General features: G+C 45.1%; 1 protein-coding gene across 2 annotated transcripts in view; it reads left to right on the top strand.

Annotated features, from left to right (window-relative positions):
- The window catches only part of LOC147896628 (protein phosphatase), a 38,676-nt gene that overhangs the window by 1,549 nt on the left and 18,903 nt on the right, over positions 1 to 18,224 (top strand). Inside the window, exons 2-3 of one of the 2 annotated variants that reach the window (XM_087381948.1) lie at positions 10,104 to 10,188; positions 10,409 to 10,488. In XM_087381948.1, coding sequence (XP_087238074.1) covers positions 10,104 to 10,188; positions 10,409 to 10,480 — 157 coding nt within the window. In that variant the 3' untranslated portion in view covers positions 10,481 to 10,488. Of the gene's footprint in view, positions 1 to 10,103; positions 10,189 to 10,405; positions 10,489 to 18,224 lie in introns of both variants that reach the window. The other variant, XM_087381947.1, reaches the window with a different exon arrangement.

Genomic DNA, 18,224 nt, shown 5'->3' with positions numbered 1-18,224 from the left:
GGAAAAAGGAGGAGGCGGCGAACCAAAAACGGAGAAGTGGCTTCACAGCAGAGCCAGGCCCCATGAAGCACTCCCCAAATCCACCCTATGTAGTGAACTGGGGTGGCGTGCCCTCCATTCTCACAGCCCAAGAGGGGATGATTGGCTAGAGTGAAACGGCAGCTTCAAGACGCGCTCGGCAGGGGGGGGGACTGAGCACGAAGCTCAGCACCACCCCAGCTTGAAGGAGAAGCTAGGAGGGGGTGGCGCAATAGAGCAGGGTTAGGGTAGGGACAGTAAGTCCATCTTTTGGTTTCTCCAAGCCTTTTTGTTCTTTGCATGTTACATTTTGATTCTCTGATGTTTAAAGGTATGAAGGTTGCAGAAATCTGTTTCTCAAATTGTTACAGTAGGTATATCTCCATGGAACTTACTGGCCCATGACTCTATCTAAATGATAAATTGCACCTCTTATGCCACCATGCAATGTCTTCACCCATGAGGTTATGGCAGGGAAGTGATTTGGTTCTTAAACAATTGAGAACGAAATGTCACATTAACTGAGCGAACAGAGAGATTGGTATAACCTTCAATCCTTTGAAAGAAAATTTGTATGACATCGTGCTTTTGATTGCTGCAGCCTGCTTCTACATAAGCAGTGGAGTTTACTTCCTGTTTCTGAAAAAGATGCAATAAGAGCTCATCTTTAGTTATGATGCCTGAAAAAGAGCAACATCCTCTGCGTGTTTTTTCATAGTAATATGAGCCAATTTTCAAAGTGTAAAGAAACGATGAAACTCAAACAGTCAACCAGTAGATAATTGATAGAAGGCTGAATAAGACATGGGGGCAGGACACCTGCAACAGATTAAAGCTTAAGAGGGTTGACAAGATCTAGGTTCCGCATGGGCTGATTTGAAAGGAGAGAGCAGCCACCTACACTGATGTGCAGCAGCATGCTGGGCAGATATGTGGGAATCTTGATAGGCTGCCACACGGGCTGTGTAAGAGGCCCACATGGATTGCATGGGCCTGGTAAAGGGGATGAAGAAGAGCGCCAGCAAAGGGGATGAGCTTTGGGCCTTTACAGACCAGGGCCTGCTTGGCTAGGTCTGGTCGGCCAGCATAAAAGGGCCAGTTGGTGGGCCAGCCCTGACATCAGATCGGCTTGATAGATGTATTACCAATAGGTCGGGCCCTACACTGGGGCTGATCGCCAAACCACTGAGAGTGACAAAGAGGCATGCAGCATTGAAGGGACTTACACAACCTCTATCTTGGAATTTGTACATGGCAGCAGATAGCTCAGATGTGAGGTACTGTGCAGTGCACTTTTCTGCATAGGCTGCCACACGGGCTGCGTAAGAGGCCCACATGGGTTGCATGGGCCTGGTAAAGGGGATGAGCTTTGGCCTTTACAGACCAGGGCCTGCTTGGCTAGGTCTGGTCGGCCAGCGTAAAAGGGCCAGTTGGTGGGCCAGCCCTGACATCAGATCGGCTTGATAGATGTACTACCAATAGGTCGGGCCCTACACTGGGGCTGATCGCCAAACCACTGAGAGTGACAAAGAGGCATGCAGCATTGAAGGGACTTACACAGCCTCTATCTTGGAATTTGTACATGGCAGCAGATAGCTCAGATGTGAGGTACTGTGCAGTGCACTTTTCTGCTGATATACATGTATATGTGTGTGTGTGTGTGTGTGTGTGCACATACACATACACATACACATACACATGCACATGCACATGCACATGCACATGCACATGCACATGCACATGCACATGCACATGCGCGTGCGTGCACACACACACACACACACTTTTTGTGAAACCAGTAACACACACACACACACGCACACACACACACACACACATACACATACACATACACATACACATACACATACACATACACATACACATACACATACACATACACATACACATACGTACACGCTCACTGTTCTAGATCAGAGACACATATTGTTGCCCTATCTTCTGCTCAATCCTTCTATAGCGTGTCTCTCAAGCGTGTCTCTCAACCAGGTGTTCAGTGGCTTTGGGAGGAGCTAAAAGAAATTGTGAGCTTCCCATTATGTACTTAGTTACTAATCCTTGGATTAGTGGACTTAAACCAACAGCGTTAGGACTCACCATTGGGTGGTCTGGTCTGGAAGACTTATATCTTCTACATGGTGGATCACGAGATGCTGTGCTGATGCCTCCTTGGGAATGGTTTCTGGTGGTATGGGACGCCAGAGCTATAGGCATGGGCTTGTGGGAGTCTAATCTCTAACCCACGTGCTCGGGGGTGGATGGGAAGTGAGTCACCTGCTGATTATTTTTGTGTTTTGCTGATTGTAGATTTGGACTGTGTTTAGGGTTAAATCCCGGAAGGGATTCTACAGTTGGTATTAGAGGCGGCCCTGAACACAGAGGAATTGTTGCAAGCTATATGTCGAATGGTGCCAGGTAATGTGTTTCTGCAGGTTGCTTTAGAGTCATGAGGTGAAATTAATTGCGATGTAGAGAGCTGTTTGCAGTAAATTATGTCAGAAAACCCCAAAGGGGTGCTCTGTCTGAGAGTAAAATAGAGCAAGCTTGAGTGCTGGTTGTTTGGCAAAAGAGAGATAGACTGCTGTAATGAATTCGTTGGGTAGGGAACTCGATGAAGACAGTTCGCAGGCCCTGTAGATGCTTGTCTTGCTGTGAATTGGCTGTTGTTACAGGTTCAAGCCCCCTGGATTGAACACGATGCAGGGTAGACTGCTAGAACAAACAAAAGGCAGAATTCAGCTAGGTCATGGCCAGATCAAGGTAGGATGATAGGACAGTTACAGCACAGGAACTGGCTGTTGAAGTAGTATGCATGTGCTGTCGGTGCTTGCTCCAGTACATCGCAGCTGCTGCAGGGATGCTGGGAAGGGTGCTAGCTATGCTTTGTAGGGCTGGCTGGTTGTAGTAGATTGCAGCTGCTGCAGGGATGCCTGGAAGGGTGGGTGCTAGTTATGCTTTGTACAGCTGGCTGATCAATGCAATTAGTTCACAAGTCAAGCACTGTTAGTAAACTGTGGTATAGGCATAGAGAGGGGTAAGCAATGTATTGGAACACCTGAAGGAAGGCTGCTGCAGATCGCAGCTCCTGGATGGCGCTCTTCAGGATGCGCCCTATACCAGACTATATATAGGTTGGAAAGCTAGAAACTTGCTTTTAGAATCTTTCCAAAAGTGAGAGATTTGAGTTCCCTTTGCTTTTGGATTGCTTTCAGACTTGCTTACTAAAGAAAGCACAGTGCCTGAATGTTAGGGACAATGCCCCCCACTACTAGCAAGCCACAGTTGCTTGCGAATTGAATCACTGATATAGCAGGCTAGTACCACACTTAATCTTGAATCAGCAGTCAGAAAAAACTAACGAACCTGTTGCAAGATTGCTTGTTGGAGCTGCAGCAGAACTTCCAATCTGTTTGGACAGCAAATTGCTGTTGCAGATTGGCATGAAGACTCAGCAGAATCATAGTTCAATGAAAGTGAAGTTTCAAAAAACCAGATTGTATTTTTTTGGTCTAAAAAATATAAATTTTATGCCTGCATACATTTGGTATGCCAAAACTGTGCAAAACTAGCTAAAAACATAGAAAAAGACTTGACAGAAAGCCTATAATGGCCAATGGTAGAATAGATTATAGACTCCAGATTAGAAAGCTCAATCAAGCCTTCAACTTTATCAATCAAGCCTATAATGGCCAATGCTAGAAATTAGAATAGAGTCTAGATTACAAAGCTCAATTAAGCCTTTAAATTTTAGAAATTAGATTTCAGTTGAGTAGATACTAGATAGGTCGCAAAAAATCAGATTTCAGATTACAATTTACAAGCTCAAGCCTTAAACTTTATCATATTTCAGTTCTCACAAGTTCACGAATCACAACCATGGAGTCTGGACATAAATCAAGTGCTCAGTTTCACTCTTGTAAATAGTCTGCTAGTCTATAGACTAGAACCTAGATTACATAACTCAAGAGTCAAGAGTGAAGGCATCAACTTTAAATTTTAAACAAAACTAAAGTTCAAACTCTACTGAAATCTGAAAGAAAGTAGCAAGTTAATCAGCAAGATCTGTAGGTGCTTGGGCATCTTCTCCCTGGCCATCAGCCCCCTCCTCCTCCTCCTACCCATCATCACTATCAGAATCTGCAGAAGTGGAAGAATCCTCTTCTGATGATGAGGTCTCCTGTTCTTCTGGAGCAGCTGCTATTAAAGTTGGTTCTGTTCTCCCTGCTCGTCTGTGTGCCTGAGATCGTGTGGCACGTGCCAACGATGCCCGCTCCTCAGCAATGAATGCATATGCATCATCATCCTCATGCATAGGATGAAGCATTTCATCCTCAGGGACTTGCACACGTATCTTATCAGGATCCACCCCCTGTGGACCTTCAATGGTCTTCATTCATCGAATAAGTTGTAGATTGGCATGGACATATACAAGCCTACCATACACCAAATGAATTAACAGTAAATAGATGTAGGTTGTAGCATAACTATAATTCAAATGCTAATAATGAACTGTCTGCTGAGTGCATATAAAAGAAAATAGATATCCCGAGTGCTCACACACAAAATTATCAATGCGAATATGAATTACCTGTCAAGTTGTCCAGTGCCTAGTCTATTCCTTTTTTTAGCGTGTATAAGTGAGAACACGCTCCAATTCCTTTCACAGGCGCTAGATGAGCAATCTTGTGAAAGGACTCGGAGGGCAATGCGCTTCAACTCCGGTGTGCCCCGACCATACTTCTCCCACCAGGTAACAGGCCTCAACTGAGCATCATGGAGACATGCACGAGCTGATCCAAACTCCCCGAAGGAGTTCCTAAATGAGAGGAGTTGGTCCTCCAAAGCATCTTGCAATATTGCATCTTGATATGCACGCTCAAGGAAACCTGTCCACCCTGCAGTCAACCCAGCATCATCCGATTGGTCCTCCCTCCATAGAGGATGCAAAATGTGTGCTACTGCATGAATAGGCCTATGGAACCATGTCCATCTTTTTTCCCACAAGGCCATAATCTCTTGCTCTTTGTAGGGTGCAAATGAAATATATTTAGGTTGCTGCAAACCTGCATTTACCTTGTTGCATCAAGCCATGTGCATCCTTTCAATGCCTCTCCAACCTTCTCCATGAACTCATACACGAGTCCAATTGTGCATCCTTCTCTATCAACAAGTCGAAGGGTACTGAAAAGGGGCTGCACAATCCCCACAATCTCCTCAGCTGCATGCCAAAAACCATCAAACACAATGTCCTCAAAGGCACGTGCCTTTGGTTTGCTGGACTTATCCCAGCTCAACCATTCCTCACTGACTACCATGTGCCTTAAGTTAGGCTTCACCTTTACCAAGCGTGACAAGACTATAAAGAGAGAGGCAAAGCGGGTCTTTGAGGGCTTCAGAATCTCATGGGAGCTATGTTGCCGAAAAATTTTTAAGGGCTCCTTGTCAAGAAAGTCACCATGCTCCGTGCCTTGTCAACCACCGAGGAAATCCAAGGAAGCTTCCCTATGTCCTCTATAAGAAGATCCAAACTGTGTGCAGCACAGGGAGTCCGAAAGATATGCAGATAGTCACTCTCAAGTAGCGCACCCATGCGCTGACAGTTACTAGCATTATCTGTAACCACCTGTACTACATTCTGAGGCCCCACATCCTCTACTGCCTTCTTAATGTGGCTGTAAATGTACTCACCTATATGAGATTCATTTGATGCATCTATGGATCTCAAAAACATAGTACCCACGCAAGATGATACAAGAATGTTAATAAGCGGGCGCCTCCTGGCATTTGACCACCCATCACACAAAATGGAGCACCCGTATCTACCCCATGATGCCTAAATAGGCTGCAGCTCCTTCTCAACTTGCAAGACCTCTGCTTTCAGCTCCCGAGTGCGTAAAGTCTCTGAAGATGGAGCCCTAAATGAAGGGCCAGCCTCGGCCACTGCCTGAACAAACTCGTGAAAAGCTGGAGTACGAGCAAGGTTAAAGGAAAGGTCACACTCATAAAAGAGCTTGTGAGTTGCCCGACGAGCAGATGCAAGCAAAGTTGTGACCCAACTGGCTCGTAAAGTCCCTGGCTTGGGTGGTACTTGACAACTCGCACTAATACCCGTCTAGTGGAAGCACTACCAATAGAAAAAGAAGCCCCTTGTGTAGGTGGTGAAAGTGGAGGAGGGGGTCCAGATGTCATAGATATAATGGGACTCCTGGGATGGGAGGAGATCCAGGACCTTCAAGTGTTGATGAGGCCTCAACTCGTGCCCTCTTTGACGGGCCACTTGGTGTGCCTCCCAAGGAAAGAATTACATCATCTGGAACTTCTCCTACACATGGATTGACACCCTTTCTAGTGATACCAAGAAGATTTGCCCTTACATAAGGTGCACTACCACAAAATGAGCCACCACAATGCTTACACTTCCATTGTTTCGAACCCGAAGCACCATACTGTTGCTCCAAATGCACTTGCTCCCAAATAGTGTCCTTTGCTTGCCCCATCTCTAAGCTATACTATCCTAAGTCCTTGGAAGTTGGAACTGGTTACAGGTTACTCTGTAGCCCTCATACACTTCGAGTCTTTGACCTGCGAGACAACCAATAATCCCTTTGATTATCTGTTGCTTCAAGCTTGCAAGACAAATTACAATAAATTTGTGAATCGTGAATGTAGTAGTAAGTAATACGTATACTAATGAACATGACCAGCCAACTGCTTCCAATGCTCACAGCAGCTAGCTAATAGCTAGCTAGCCTCAATTAGCAGCATCATGCATGCAGCAATCTACTTGCCAGGCTCCAACGCAACAACACATGGCAAGAAGGAGCACGTAGAAATTCTGCCAATGAACAAAGGCCAGCGAGCTGTATACGAACCAAAGGGGCTAGTGAATCCACGAACAAAAGGGGCTACTATCATCATGCGCTAACGATGCACTTGTGCTCCTGTTTGTCGTTCAATTGGCGTTAGAGTAGCTATGCATGCAATCGATTGCTGCTCGTGGTATTTGCTTGCTAGCTTGCACGTATTGCGTAGGGGCTAGGGCGCTTGAGCCTTGCAATCTGCCGACGCTTGGAGATAGCTAGCGGCGCAGGTGTCTCAAAAAGCATGAAACCCTGGATAGCTAGTTGTTGTGCGCAAGGGATGGCCTAGTCGAGGCTAGTGGGCTTGGATTTGCAGGTAATCGAAGAGCAGGGCTGTCACCTGCGCATGCACGCCGCCCTACGGGAGATTTCGCCTCTACAGTCTAAGTCAAAAAGTGCAAAATTTTATCTAAACCTATAGTACCCTAGCCACGTTCCATTGAACATGAAACGTTTCGAAACATTTCAAATTCAATGAAACGTGTTTCATTGTGACTATGAGCAGAATTCTCGAGTGTTTGGCGGCTTAGAAATCTGAGAAATTCTTTAAAGAAACTTCTTTCCAAAGCAGTTCCAAGAAGAGGTTCATATTACTTAGAAAAGTATATGACTCCATTTGAGAAGGCTTGAAGAGTCCCTCAAGGAAAGAAGACAAAGAAAGGCTCCAAGAAATAAATTTTATAAATGTCTAAGGCTAAGTATCTCTTTTCTCTAATCCTTGTATGGCAATGCAAGGAGCATAATGGATTGTTTTCTTCAGGGAGACACTACTCATAAATGAGAAGTCCATGGAGCTTAATATGCTCAGGTATTGGTACAATGATAATTGATCAAGTGTTTCTGAGATTTTATGACTTTCTTTCGGATTTAATGATGAAGTTGCAGAGAAGCCGAGGGGAGTACAAAAGCCCTTGGAAGTAGCAACCAGTCTAATACTAGAACATATTGTGTATCATACAAAAAAGAAATGACCGAGAGGCAGGATTATGGCAGGCACCTTGTCATGTTCAAAAACTATTAGGCACTTGATGCCAAGTGGGTAGATGAGGAATTTTTCTTCGAACATAGTTTTACAGTTGTACCAAGATGCTTTTTAGTAGAGGACAATTGATTAGAAGCTGAGGGGATGTCAAGAAATCAGATTTATCCCAAGAAATAAAGAGACATCTTTATTAGATTGACTTCAAGCAAAGACAAGAAACAAAGAGAAATCTTTGATTGACTTTGGTCAAAGAAATAAATAAAGAGAAACCTTTATTAGATTGACTTTGGTCAAAGAAAGTTTACTTTGGTTACCTAGAAAGAGTTTGATTTTTCTTTCCTTTGCATTGGTTTAGAGAATTGTGGGGATGTCCACAAGGGACTAGGAATAGTCCGAGAATCAGAATGCATGCATTTGTCTAACCTCTAATGGGTTAAAGTATCGGATATTGTTTATTGAATGTGTAGGACCTAGAAGTGTGCGAAAATGCCCAAATTTTAAGGGGCAAGTGCTAAAAAGCAGGTCCCACAAGAGAAAAAACAGCAAGAAAGTGGCGCCCCACTTTAAAAACCGCCCACCAGAGTAAAAAACGAGATTCAGTGCCAAAATTGGAGAAATAAAGCCCAAAAGCCAAATTTTAAAAGAAAAGCAGGCCTGAGCTTTTTGGAAAGCCCATGCTTTCAGGCTGGTAGCCTAGTCTATAAAGAGAGAGTCCTTGTGCTCTCAAGAACACATTGTGTATTGCACTTAGCCTCATGCTCTTTTATGAGCTAGTTGTACAAAGTTTATTCTATTGCAACAAAGACCTTCCAGGGGGGCGGACTAGCCGTTCTTTCTGGCCCCTAGCGCTGCGCTCTCTCCCTACCCACTCTCCCTCTATGGCGATTTCAATTCAGCTCTATCTATTTGCTGTTCGAATTTCCCTGCCATGATTCGAAGTTGTGTTTGGAAGTTATTTGCTCAATTTTGATGCGGATCTTACTTATGAAGCTGTGAATTTATGTGGGAATGGTTACAGATTAGATGATCTGTTCAGGTGGTGGGTCGTCAGTTCTACATTCGAAATGGCTGGTGTTCTGAAATGGAAACGTTTGCATTCCTAATAACCAAGACGTTAGGGTGAGGAAGTGTACATAGACGCAAATCCTTGGATTAGTGGACTTAATCCAGCAGGGTTAGGGAGCCCTGCGATTAAGGTAAATAGGCTAATGTGGGACTAGAGGACTCGAACCTAGCAAAGGGCCAGTTGGCTATATATAGTCAAGGCACTTCTCTAATGTGCTAATTGTTTCTTGGAAACCAGTTTTGGTGGTATGGGATGCCAAAGCCATAGGCATGGGCATGTGGGAGTCTGATCTCTATTTCCAGTGCTCAGGGGTGGTTGGGAGGTGAGTTGCCTGCTGATTATCTTTGTGTTTTGCTGATTGTAATTTTAGACTATGTTTAGGGTTAGATCCTGAGGAGATTCAACATTTCCCATTTGCACCTCTGTGTTGTGCTTGCCAGATGAGCTCTGCACATGTGTTAACATCTGCTGCTGCTGCTGATGGCTCTGTCACACTCTTCTGCTGCTGTAGTCTCCACCTTCTCTAGCGCCTTGCTGCTCTTTAGAGGGCTGGATGTTCTGGCTGTAAGCTGCTGCCTTTCTCTGCCTTTCTAGTGCCTTTGTGCACTTCTGAGGGCTGGATCGGAGTCCCCACTTGGTGGAGCATGCCAATATATTTCTGGCTGTCTATCTAGGTGTATTCTTTTCAAATTTGTGTGTATTTCAAAATATCCACTCGTGTGCACCAGAGTTGAGATTTGAGGGTTAGTGTGATCCGTGGAAACCCATGATTCTGCTGTGGGGCTAGTGAGGTTGATGCTGTCCTATTATCTCTGACATGCCGCCTCTACCCTAGGTCTATCCTAGTCAGCTACCTGTGTTCTCATATCATGGGGCAGTGCCTATTCTAACATGGGGGGGCGCAAAATCCTTTGCAGATAAGAGAATATCAGCACGATTTTACCTTTATTTAACATCTACGTTTCATGTTGTATGGCCTGTTCATGGGAGCTCTCTTCTCAGCACCAGATAATTGTATGCATATTCCTTTTAAGAAAATTATCAAGATGGATTCATTTGTTTTGTAATAGAATAAACACTATTTTTAATCGTTTCTTCTTCAGTGGCACCTTTGTTTTTTAAAACAGAAGTTTAATTGCACTTTCGTTTGTAGCAGATGGTATGCAGAGAAATTCTCGAAAGGGCAGTGGGAGAAGGAAGAGTGCATGCATGAATGGGAAGCTTACCGTGCTTGCATATTGGTAAACTTATCAAAACTCATTTTGCTTTGTTAAACCAGAGGTGAGGCTTTCCTATAGGCACAATTGAACAAGAATATTATAGTCATGAACGAAGTTGGAGTATTAGACTGCTGCACTAAATTAAAAGCTTAGTTTTTCTTGAATTCTTGTCACTCGACAATGGATCCTTTTCATGGACTGTTTTGTCTTTTGTTTTTATGTGGATTTTTCCAAATAGAAGCGCATGGAGGATAGGAAGCTCCATCATTTGTTCCAGATTGAGACAATGATGCATGCTAAGGATGATGATTGAGTCATTTGGTAAGTACTTGATCAAAACTTTGTTTATGAGGTGCTGTGTGTATTATGATTTGTAAGAGCAATGTTTGGAGAGCCAATGCTAGAGGAAGATCTTACGCAGGTGCAGAAGCCCCAACAGCTAAAATTCTTTTCTAACAACAAAAAGTCTAAATTTGTATGATTGGACTTATTCTAGTCTTACAAAGGTATGTTTTTCTATCACCTTAGCGGACATGCAAATTCTTTGAATTTTCGTCCAAGTAGCGATCAGTTGTTCAACTACATCGATTTATCTTACGCGGGTGCAGAAGCCCCAACAGCTAAAATTCTTTTCTAACAACAAAAAATCTAAATTTGTATGATTGGATTTATTCTATTCTTACAAAGGTATTATTTTTCTATCACCTTAGTGTACATGCAAATTCTTTGAATTTTCGTCCAAGTGGTGATCAGCTGTTCAACTACATCGATTTATCTTACGCGGTTGCAGAAACCCCAACAGCTAATATCTTTTTCTAACAACAAAAAATCTAAATTTGTATGATTGGACTTATTCTAGTCTTACAAAGGTATATTTTTCTATCACCTTAGCGGACATGCAAATTCTTTGAATTTTCGTCCAAGTGGTGATGAGCTGTTCAACTACATCGATTTATCTTACGCGGGTACAGAAGCCCCAATAGCTAAAATTCTTTTCTAACAACAGAAAATTTAAATTTGTATGATTGGACTTATTCTAGTCTTACAAAGGTGTATCAAATACTACAAATAATCATGAATGAAGACTTGTTTCTCTCTCACTTGCATTGTCAGTTTTCCAACGTATTGCACCGCTTATGAAAAATAAATTAGAATATGAGTGTCATTCTTTTCAAGTTGGTTCCTAATTTGAAAAGGTGGATTGTTTTTGAAAGAAAGTCGTGTTAGATCTGATGAGTGTGACATGTTTTACTGAGTTTTGACTGGTATACCAGCTCATCACGACCATCGTTACATTGCTTTCAAACATTTTCTTCCATTTACTATTTCAAGTGACTGTTGCGCTATCATACTTCAAGATGCCCATACTTACCTGTGTTAGAAATGACCCAATAGAGGGTACGCACAGCGGAAGACTGATAGTAATGCCCAGGAGCTCACACACTGTGCGTGTGGTGTGGAATCATAAACTTCTTAACTTATGTGCATAAAATAGATGTGCAGGCTCATCAATAGACATTGAACCAGCCAGATAGAGAAACCACCAAAATAACATATTTCCGTCCAAAGCTATGGACACAATACAAAAGAGAGAGATCCAGAGTCCCACCAATGGTGTGGTCCTCTGATCTTACCACAGGGTACCTCTCCTATCTGTTGGCTACCTCTAGACTTGAGCCCGCGTGCTCCACCTCGAGCGTCTGTAGACTTTCCGTCCAGAACGATCCTCTCCACCTTGCTGTCTGGACACCAGCCTAGGTGGGCTGCCACTCAAGCTCAGTCTACAGCTCCTTCAGGGCCACCTTCACCTCCTGTGGATAGGCCCAAGGCTTGCCTTCTTGCTGCTCTTGTCTGCTGTCAGAGGGCTGCTCCAGAGAATATGATGATCACAACACCTTGCTGCCCTAGAAGACAGCCAAGGTCCAGCCTCTAGGGAACTCAGTCTGCAGCTCACCTTCCACTCTCCTTCACCCCCAGTGTGAGGCCCAAGGGAGTGGCTTGTGGCTGCTCCTGTCTGTTCCTGCTCTGGTTGAATGTTGGATGTGAAATGAGGCCCAGGGCCTCTCCTTTTATAGGGCTCAAGGCCCCCTTGAACCAACCGACCAGCCAGCCCTAATTGGGCCGACTGGCTAGTCTGTAGCAGCCCTAACCAACCGACGAGTTGGTTGGCTGCCTATCCAGCCCTATTTAGGGCCATTTGCTGGTCCTTTGTTCCATGCAGGGCCCAGCCCCTTAGGACTGCTTACCCCGCCACCTGCCAGCTCTACTTGCAGGCCATAGACCTTTTGCCCATATACCTTGCCAAGGACCCCGTCATGCAAGCACCTCTTCTTTTGGATCACCACGCAATCATGCTCCTCATCAGATCCTTTCTGCTAGGGAAGATCCAAGACATCTTGTCTCCGCCATCTCCCTTTCGTAAAGGTGTCTTCTGACGCAGCCATGCTGATGTCTTCAGGTAATTCACTCTTTGTTGTTTGACCAGCACCCACATGGCAGCTAGGATGCTGCCCGTGTGGCACTCCCTCAAACCCTAGGTTCACCCCCCCCCATGCTCTCCTCATATGGGGGCTTACAGATGGGGAGGTGACCTTTCCAACACCCCCTCTCACTGACACATCTTGGCTCAATGCCAACACGTCGATGATGATGTTCTCTTCCTGGCTTTCCATCCAGTGGCTCCTACTCCATCAGGTCTGGTTCCGCTTCCGCACACCATCCTGGTACACAAGTCCATCTCTGGTAGCACCTCTTGGCACCACCTCCTTCAGTCACGTTCCCGCCTTCGAACTCGAGCAACCCAGCCTCTATGATCTTCCAAATGTCCCCCTTATAATGAGTGAACAACTTGGAGTCTTCCAGGCACGATGCTCTGAGGGTCTGTTTCAATCCATCCTTCCTTTGGCAAGGTCTGCAACAAAAGTACATCTCCAGATAACCTGGACTGCTAACTTTAAACGCACCTGGCTGAACCTGAGTCACCCTCCTTCTTGCAAGGGCACAATCCTCCAGTCGGAAGTCGATTCCCAAGAGCTTCTGAATCAGGGTCGTCCTTCAGCAAGTCCCTGCCTTCAGGCTCCCACACTTGTGAGCCTCCTACTTGGGCTCTGATACCATGTTAGAAATGACCCAACAGAGGGTACGCACAGCGGAAGACTGATAGTAATGCCCAGGAGCTCACACAGTGTGCGTGTGGTGTGGAATCACAAACTTCTTAACTTATGTGCATAAAATAGATGTGCAGGCTTATATCAATAGACAATGAACCAGCCAGATAGAGAAACCACCAAAATAATATATTTCCGTCCAAAGCTATGGACACAATACAAAAGAGAGAGATCCAGAGTCCCACCAATGGTGTGGTCCTCTGATCTTACCACAAGGTACTTCTCCTATCTGTTGGCTACCTCTAGACTCGAGCCTGCGTGCTCCACCTCGAGCGTCTGTAGACTTTCCGTCCAGAACGATCCTGTCCACCTTGCTGTCTGGAAACCAGCCTAGGTGGGCTGCCACTCAAGCTCAGCCTACAGCTCCTTCAGGGTCACCTTCACCTCCTGTGGATAGGCCCAAGGCTTGCCTTCTTGCTGCTCCTGTCTGCTGTCAGAGGGCTGCTCTAGAGAATATGATGATCACAACACCTTGCTGCCCTAGAGGACAGCCAAGGTCCAGCCTCTAGGGAACTCAGTCTGCAGCTCACCTTCCACTCTCCTTCACCCCCAGTGTAAGGCCCAAGGGAGTGGCTTCTGGCTGCTCCTGCTTTGGCTGAATGTTGGATGTGAAATGAGGCCCAGGGCCTCTCCTTTTATAGGGCTCAAGGCCCCCTTAAACCAACCGACGAGCCAGCCCTAATTGGGCCGACTGGCTAGTCTGTAGCAGGCCTAACCAACCAACCAGTTGGTTGGCTGGTTGGCTGCCTATCCAGTCCTATTTAGGGCCATTTGCTGGTCCTTTGTTCCATGCAGGGCCCAGCCCCTTACCTATAAAAGCCCACCTCCACTCTCCACTAAATGTCTCACATTGGAGGGCATTCCTTGGAGCATTCTCTCACCTTCTCATGCGCTACTGCTGCGAGCTGTTGTGTTGCAAACAAGGGCGATCTGAGGCGGCATTGGCAAGCGGTTGTCTGGTGCAGTCTGCACACATAGTGGACTAGGGTTGGCTGCAGGGTTTGCAGGCGACTTGGAGCCAGGCAGCACACGGCGTGGACAGGAAAATGGGTCGGTAGCAAGGTGGTGCAGGGTATTGTTTCAGCCCATATCCCACCCACCTTTATTGCATCACGCATGGATGGAACCATCGCCTGCCTTGTCCAAGATCATGTAGATCCAGGTGAGCTGTTTTTTGTTGCCAAGATCAGCTTCAGGGTGTGGAGTTTGGAATAGTTCCATGGGACCCCGTGTATGAGTAAAGACGATAAGCTCGACGGCACGGATTATGCCCATTGGAAGCTGTTCATCCATAAGCGTTTGCTGGAGCGTGTTTAGGGCTATGAACGGAAGCCTGAGCGTCCCAAGAGCTCTATCAACTGGGATGCTGACCAGGAGGATGAGTTTCGGGAGGAGCTTAAGGATGGGGAGGATCGAGACTCAAAGCACATTCAGCCTTGGTCAGGACAATCACAAAAGAGGTTTCTACGGCTGTCCAAACCCTTGAGAGTGCATCTGAGGTATGGTCTAGTGAAGAGGACCTCTATGCCAAGGATTTTGCAGGGACAACTTTACAATATCGAGTTCCGTAAAGGGAGTTCCATGCAACCATTTCTGATGTAGGTAAAAATTCTCCATGATCAGTTACAGGCCATGGGCGCTGCCCACACGATAAGTTAGCTGGTGGCACACACTCATTCTTACCAAACATCCTCCAGATAGCATTGAGGTGCGAGGTCACCACGACTCATCTAAACTTGGATGATCTATGTTACCTTCTTGAGGATGAATCAATTCTAGTCTCCTAGTTGAAGCTTAGGATCGGGAACACTCTCTGTAACTGATATACGGATTCCCAGGTAGCTTTTGATAGAGGTAAACCATGCCATGCAACCAACATCGTGGGTATCTTCCGATTGCGTACTTGCATTGTTCCTCGGTCTAGGACTCTTGTTGGTTTGTGTCATGCATTACCCTCTATCTCTTGAAATAAAACAATACCTTCGATTAGTGAGTCACCTGCATGCAAAAATTTCTTTAAACGAGAAACATGAAACATTGGGTGCACCTTACAACCTTGTGGTGATTGTCAACGACTTTATCTCTAGCCTGAATTTCTATATCTACATTGACTTAGCTCACGGGCGATGGCATTAAGTTGTTCCACCCAGCCTAACTCTCGTGGATCACAGATCTTCAGTTAAGTTCGTTCCTTTGTTTTTTTTCATGCTTATCCACGAGACCCTCAATTCCCTAGATAGTTCTCCTTGCCAAATGTCATCATTTTAGCCTCTCCACTTGGTGCACCATTTACCCCTCTCTTGGGACACATTTAAAAACCACTTGCCCCTTGGCATTATTGCACATTTAGGTGCACTTAGGCCTTAGCACTCAGAACTACCTAGTCAATGCCATTTCACCCTCACCTAGGACCTTGGCAGTTACTTCTCTTGACCATTTCATTTACGCACATTAACTATTATAAAAGTTGGTCATCTAAGAGAAAAAGCCCACCGATCTTTCCGAGGTCATGCTATCTCGGCTAGAGCATAACATTCCTCCCCTCTTCAAGCATCAACGTCCTCGATGATGAAATCTGGGAACGCTCTCCGTAACTGGTATACGGATTCCCAGGTAGCTTCCGATAGAGGCTGAGCATGCCATGCAACCAACACCGTGGGTATCTTCCGATTTCGTATTTGCATTGTTCCTCGGTCCAGGATTCTTGTTGGCTTGCGCCTTGCAATATCCTCTATCTCCTGAAACAAAACCACACCTTCGATTAGTGAGTCACTTGTATGCAAAAATTTCTTTAAGCGTGAAACATGAAAAACCGGGTGCACCTTACACCCCTGTGGTAATTCTAATTTATAGGCTACACTGCCTATTCTCTTTAGAATTAACCACGGCCCATAGTATCGAGGTGATAACTTAGCACACTCTCCTGAAGTCAACGACTTCGAGTGCGAAGGAACTGTGAGAAAAACTTTTTCTCCTTCCTTAAATACTCTTATAGACCGGTTTTCATCCGCATATACCTTGGCTCTATCCATAGCCTGGCGGATATTAGCTCTCGCAAGTGCTAGCATCTCCCACATCTGAACTACAAAGTTCGCGGCACTAGGCACTTTCTGAGGTACTCCAACTATAGTCGGATTGGCTGGTCTATAACCATAGTTCAGTTCAAACGGACTGAACCCAGTAGAGGAATGTTTCCTATCATTGTAGGCAAACTCCAACAATGGCAACCACTTGTCCCACGTATGTTGCCTCAATGACACATATGCTCTCAGCATATCCTCTAAAGTTTGGTTGACTCTCTCCGTCTGACCATCCGTCTCAGGATGATCCCCACTACTCATTCCCAACTCAGTCCTTAGTGTCTCGAATACCGCTGTCCAAAAATGACCGGTAAATCTGACATCTCTATCTGACACTATGGATCTAGGCAATCCATGCAGACGAAATATATGTCTAATGAACAAATCTGCTACTTGCGGGGCACTAACAGACTCTCTAGTCGGAATGAAGTGAGCCATCTTGGTTAGACGATCAACAATCACAAGGATAGAATCATACCCTCCTTGGGTCGTTAGGCAACCCTACAATAAAGTCCATGGAAATGCTCTCCCACTTACTTAGTGGTATTTCCAAGGGCTGTAAAAGTCCGGGTGGCTTCACCCGCTCGGCCTTACTTACCTGACACGAGAAACACCGTGTCACATATTCATGAATATGCTTTTTCATCTTTGGCCAAAAGAAATCTCGCTTCACGAGATCATATGTCTTCTCGACTCCTGGGTGTCCCGCACATGGGCTATCATGGCACTGTCGAATGACTCTCTGCCTGAGATCATTCTGACTAGGTACTACAACCTTGCCATTTCTAACTAGCATACCATCCCTTATGGTATATCTTGCATAAGTTTGGCCTTTTCTGGATGCCAGGTCATCCTTTTCATTTTCCCCGGGTTTTAACACATGAGCCTTAGGCCACAAGCTCTGAACAAACTCGTCCACTTTTTGAGTTTCTCTTATCTCGGTCATTAGAGCACTCTCTAATACCGTGAAACTCAGGTTGTGCATAATGCGAGACAACGAATCAGCAACCTTATTGTCTTTTCCTCTTCGGTACCGAATTGTTAGATTAAACTCCTGCATGAGCTCTGCCCACCTAGCTTGGCGGCCCCTCAAGTCAGGCTGTTTACAAAAATGTTTCAGAGTATCATGATCTACATCCACATAAAACTCTGAACCATACAAATAATGCCTCCATGTTTTCAAAGCATGGATAACGGCATACAACTCCAATTCATGAGTTGGCCAATTCCTTTGAGAGGGAGAAAGCTTCTTGCTTTCAAAGGCTACTGGCCTTCCCTCTTGAAGGAGAACTGCTCCTACCGCAATGCCACTTGCATCGGTTTCTAGGAACAATGGTTTCTGGGGATCAACTATTTTTAACACCGGTCCTGAGACCACAGCTTGTTTTATGGTGTTAAAACTTTCTTGTTGATTCTGTCCCCAAATAAAAGGTACTTTATCTGAGGTCAGATCAGTCAATGGCGATACTATTCCGGAATATCCTTTGATATGCCTTCTATAAAACTGGACAAATCCCAAGAATGATCGCAACGCGGTCAGACTCTGAGGGATTGGCCAAGTTAGTATCGCAGCCACTTTCTTTGGATCCATTTCTACCCCCTGTGGAGTAATTACGAGCCCTAAATATTCAAGCCTAACCATACATAGTATAGTTTTCTTCTTATTCACATAAAGACTGGCTTTCCTCAAAGTACTGAACACTATCCTTAAGTGTTCACGATGCTCAGTAACACTTTTACTGAATATCAAGATATCGTCAATAAAATTTACTACGAACTTTCGGATATACGGACGTAGTAAATCGTTCAT

Source organism: Dipteris shenzhenensis, chromosome 11 (genome assembly GCF_047967505.1).
Source record: "Dipteris shenzhenensis isolate YYH24624 ecotype China chromosome 11, Dip_SZ_1.0, whole genome shotgun sequence".
Classification (NCBI taxonomy): Eukaryota; Viridiplantae; Streptophyta; class Polypodiopsida; order Gleicheniales; family Dipteridaceae; genus Dipteris; species Dipteris shenzhenensis.
Note: the sequence above shows the minus strand (reverse complement) of the source record. Positions and strands in the feature narration are given on the sequence as shown.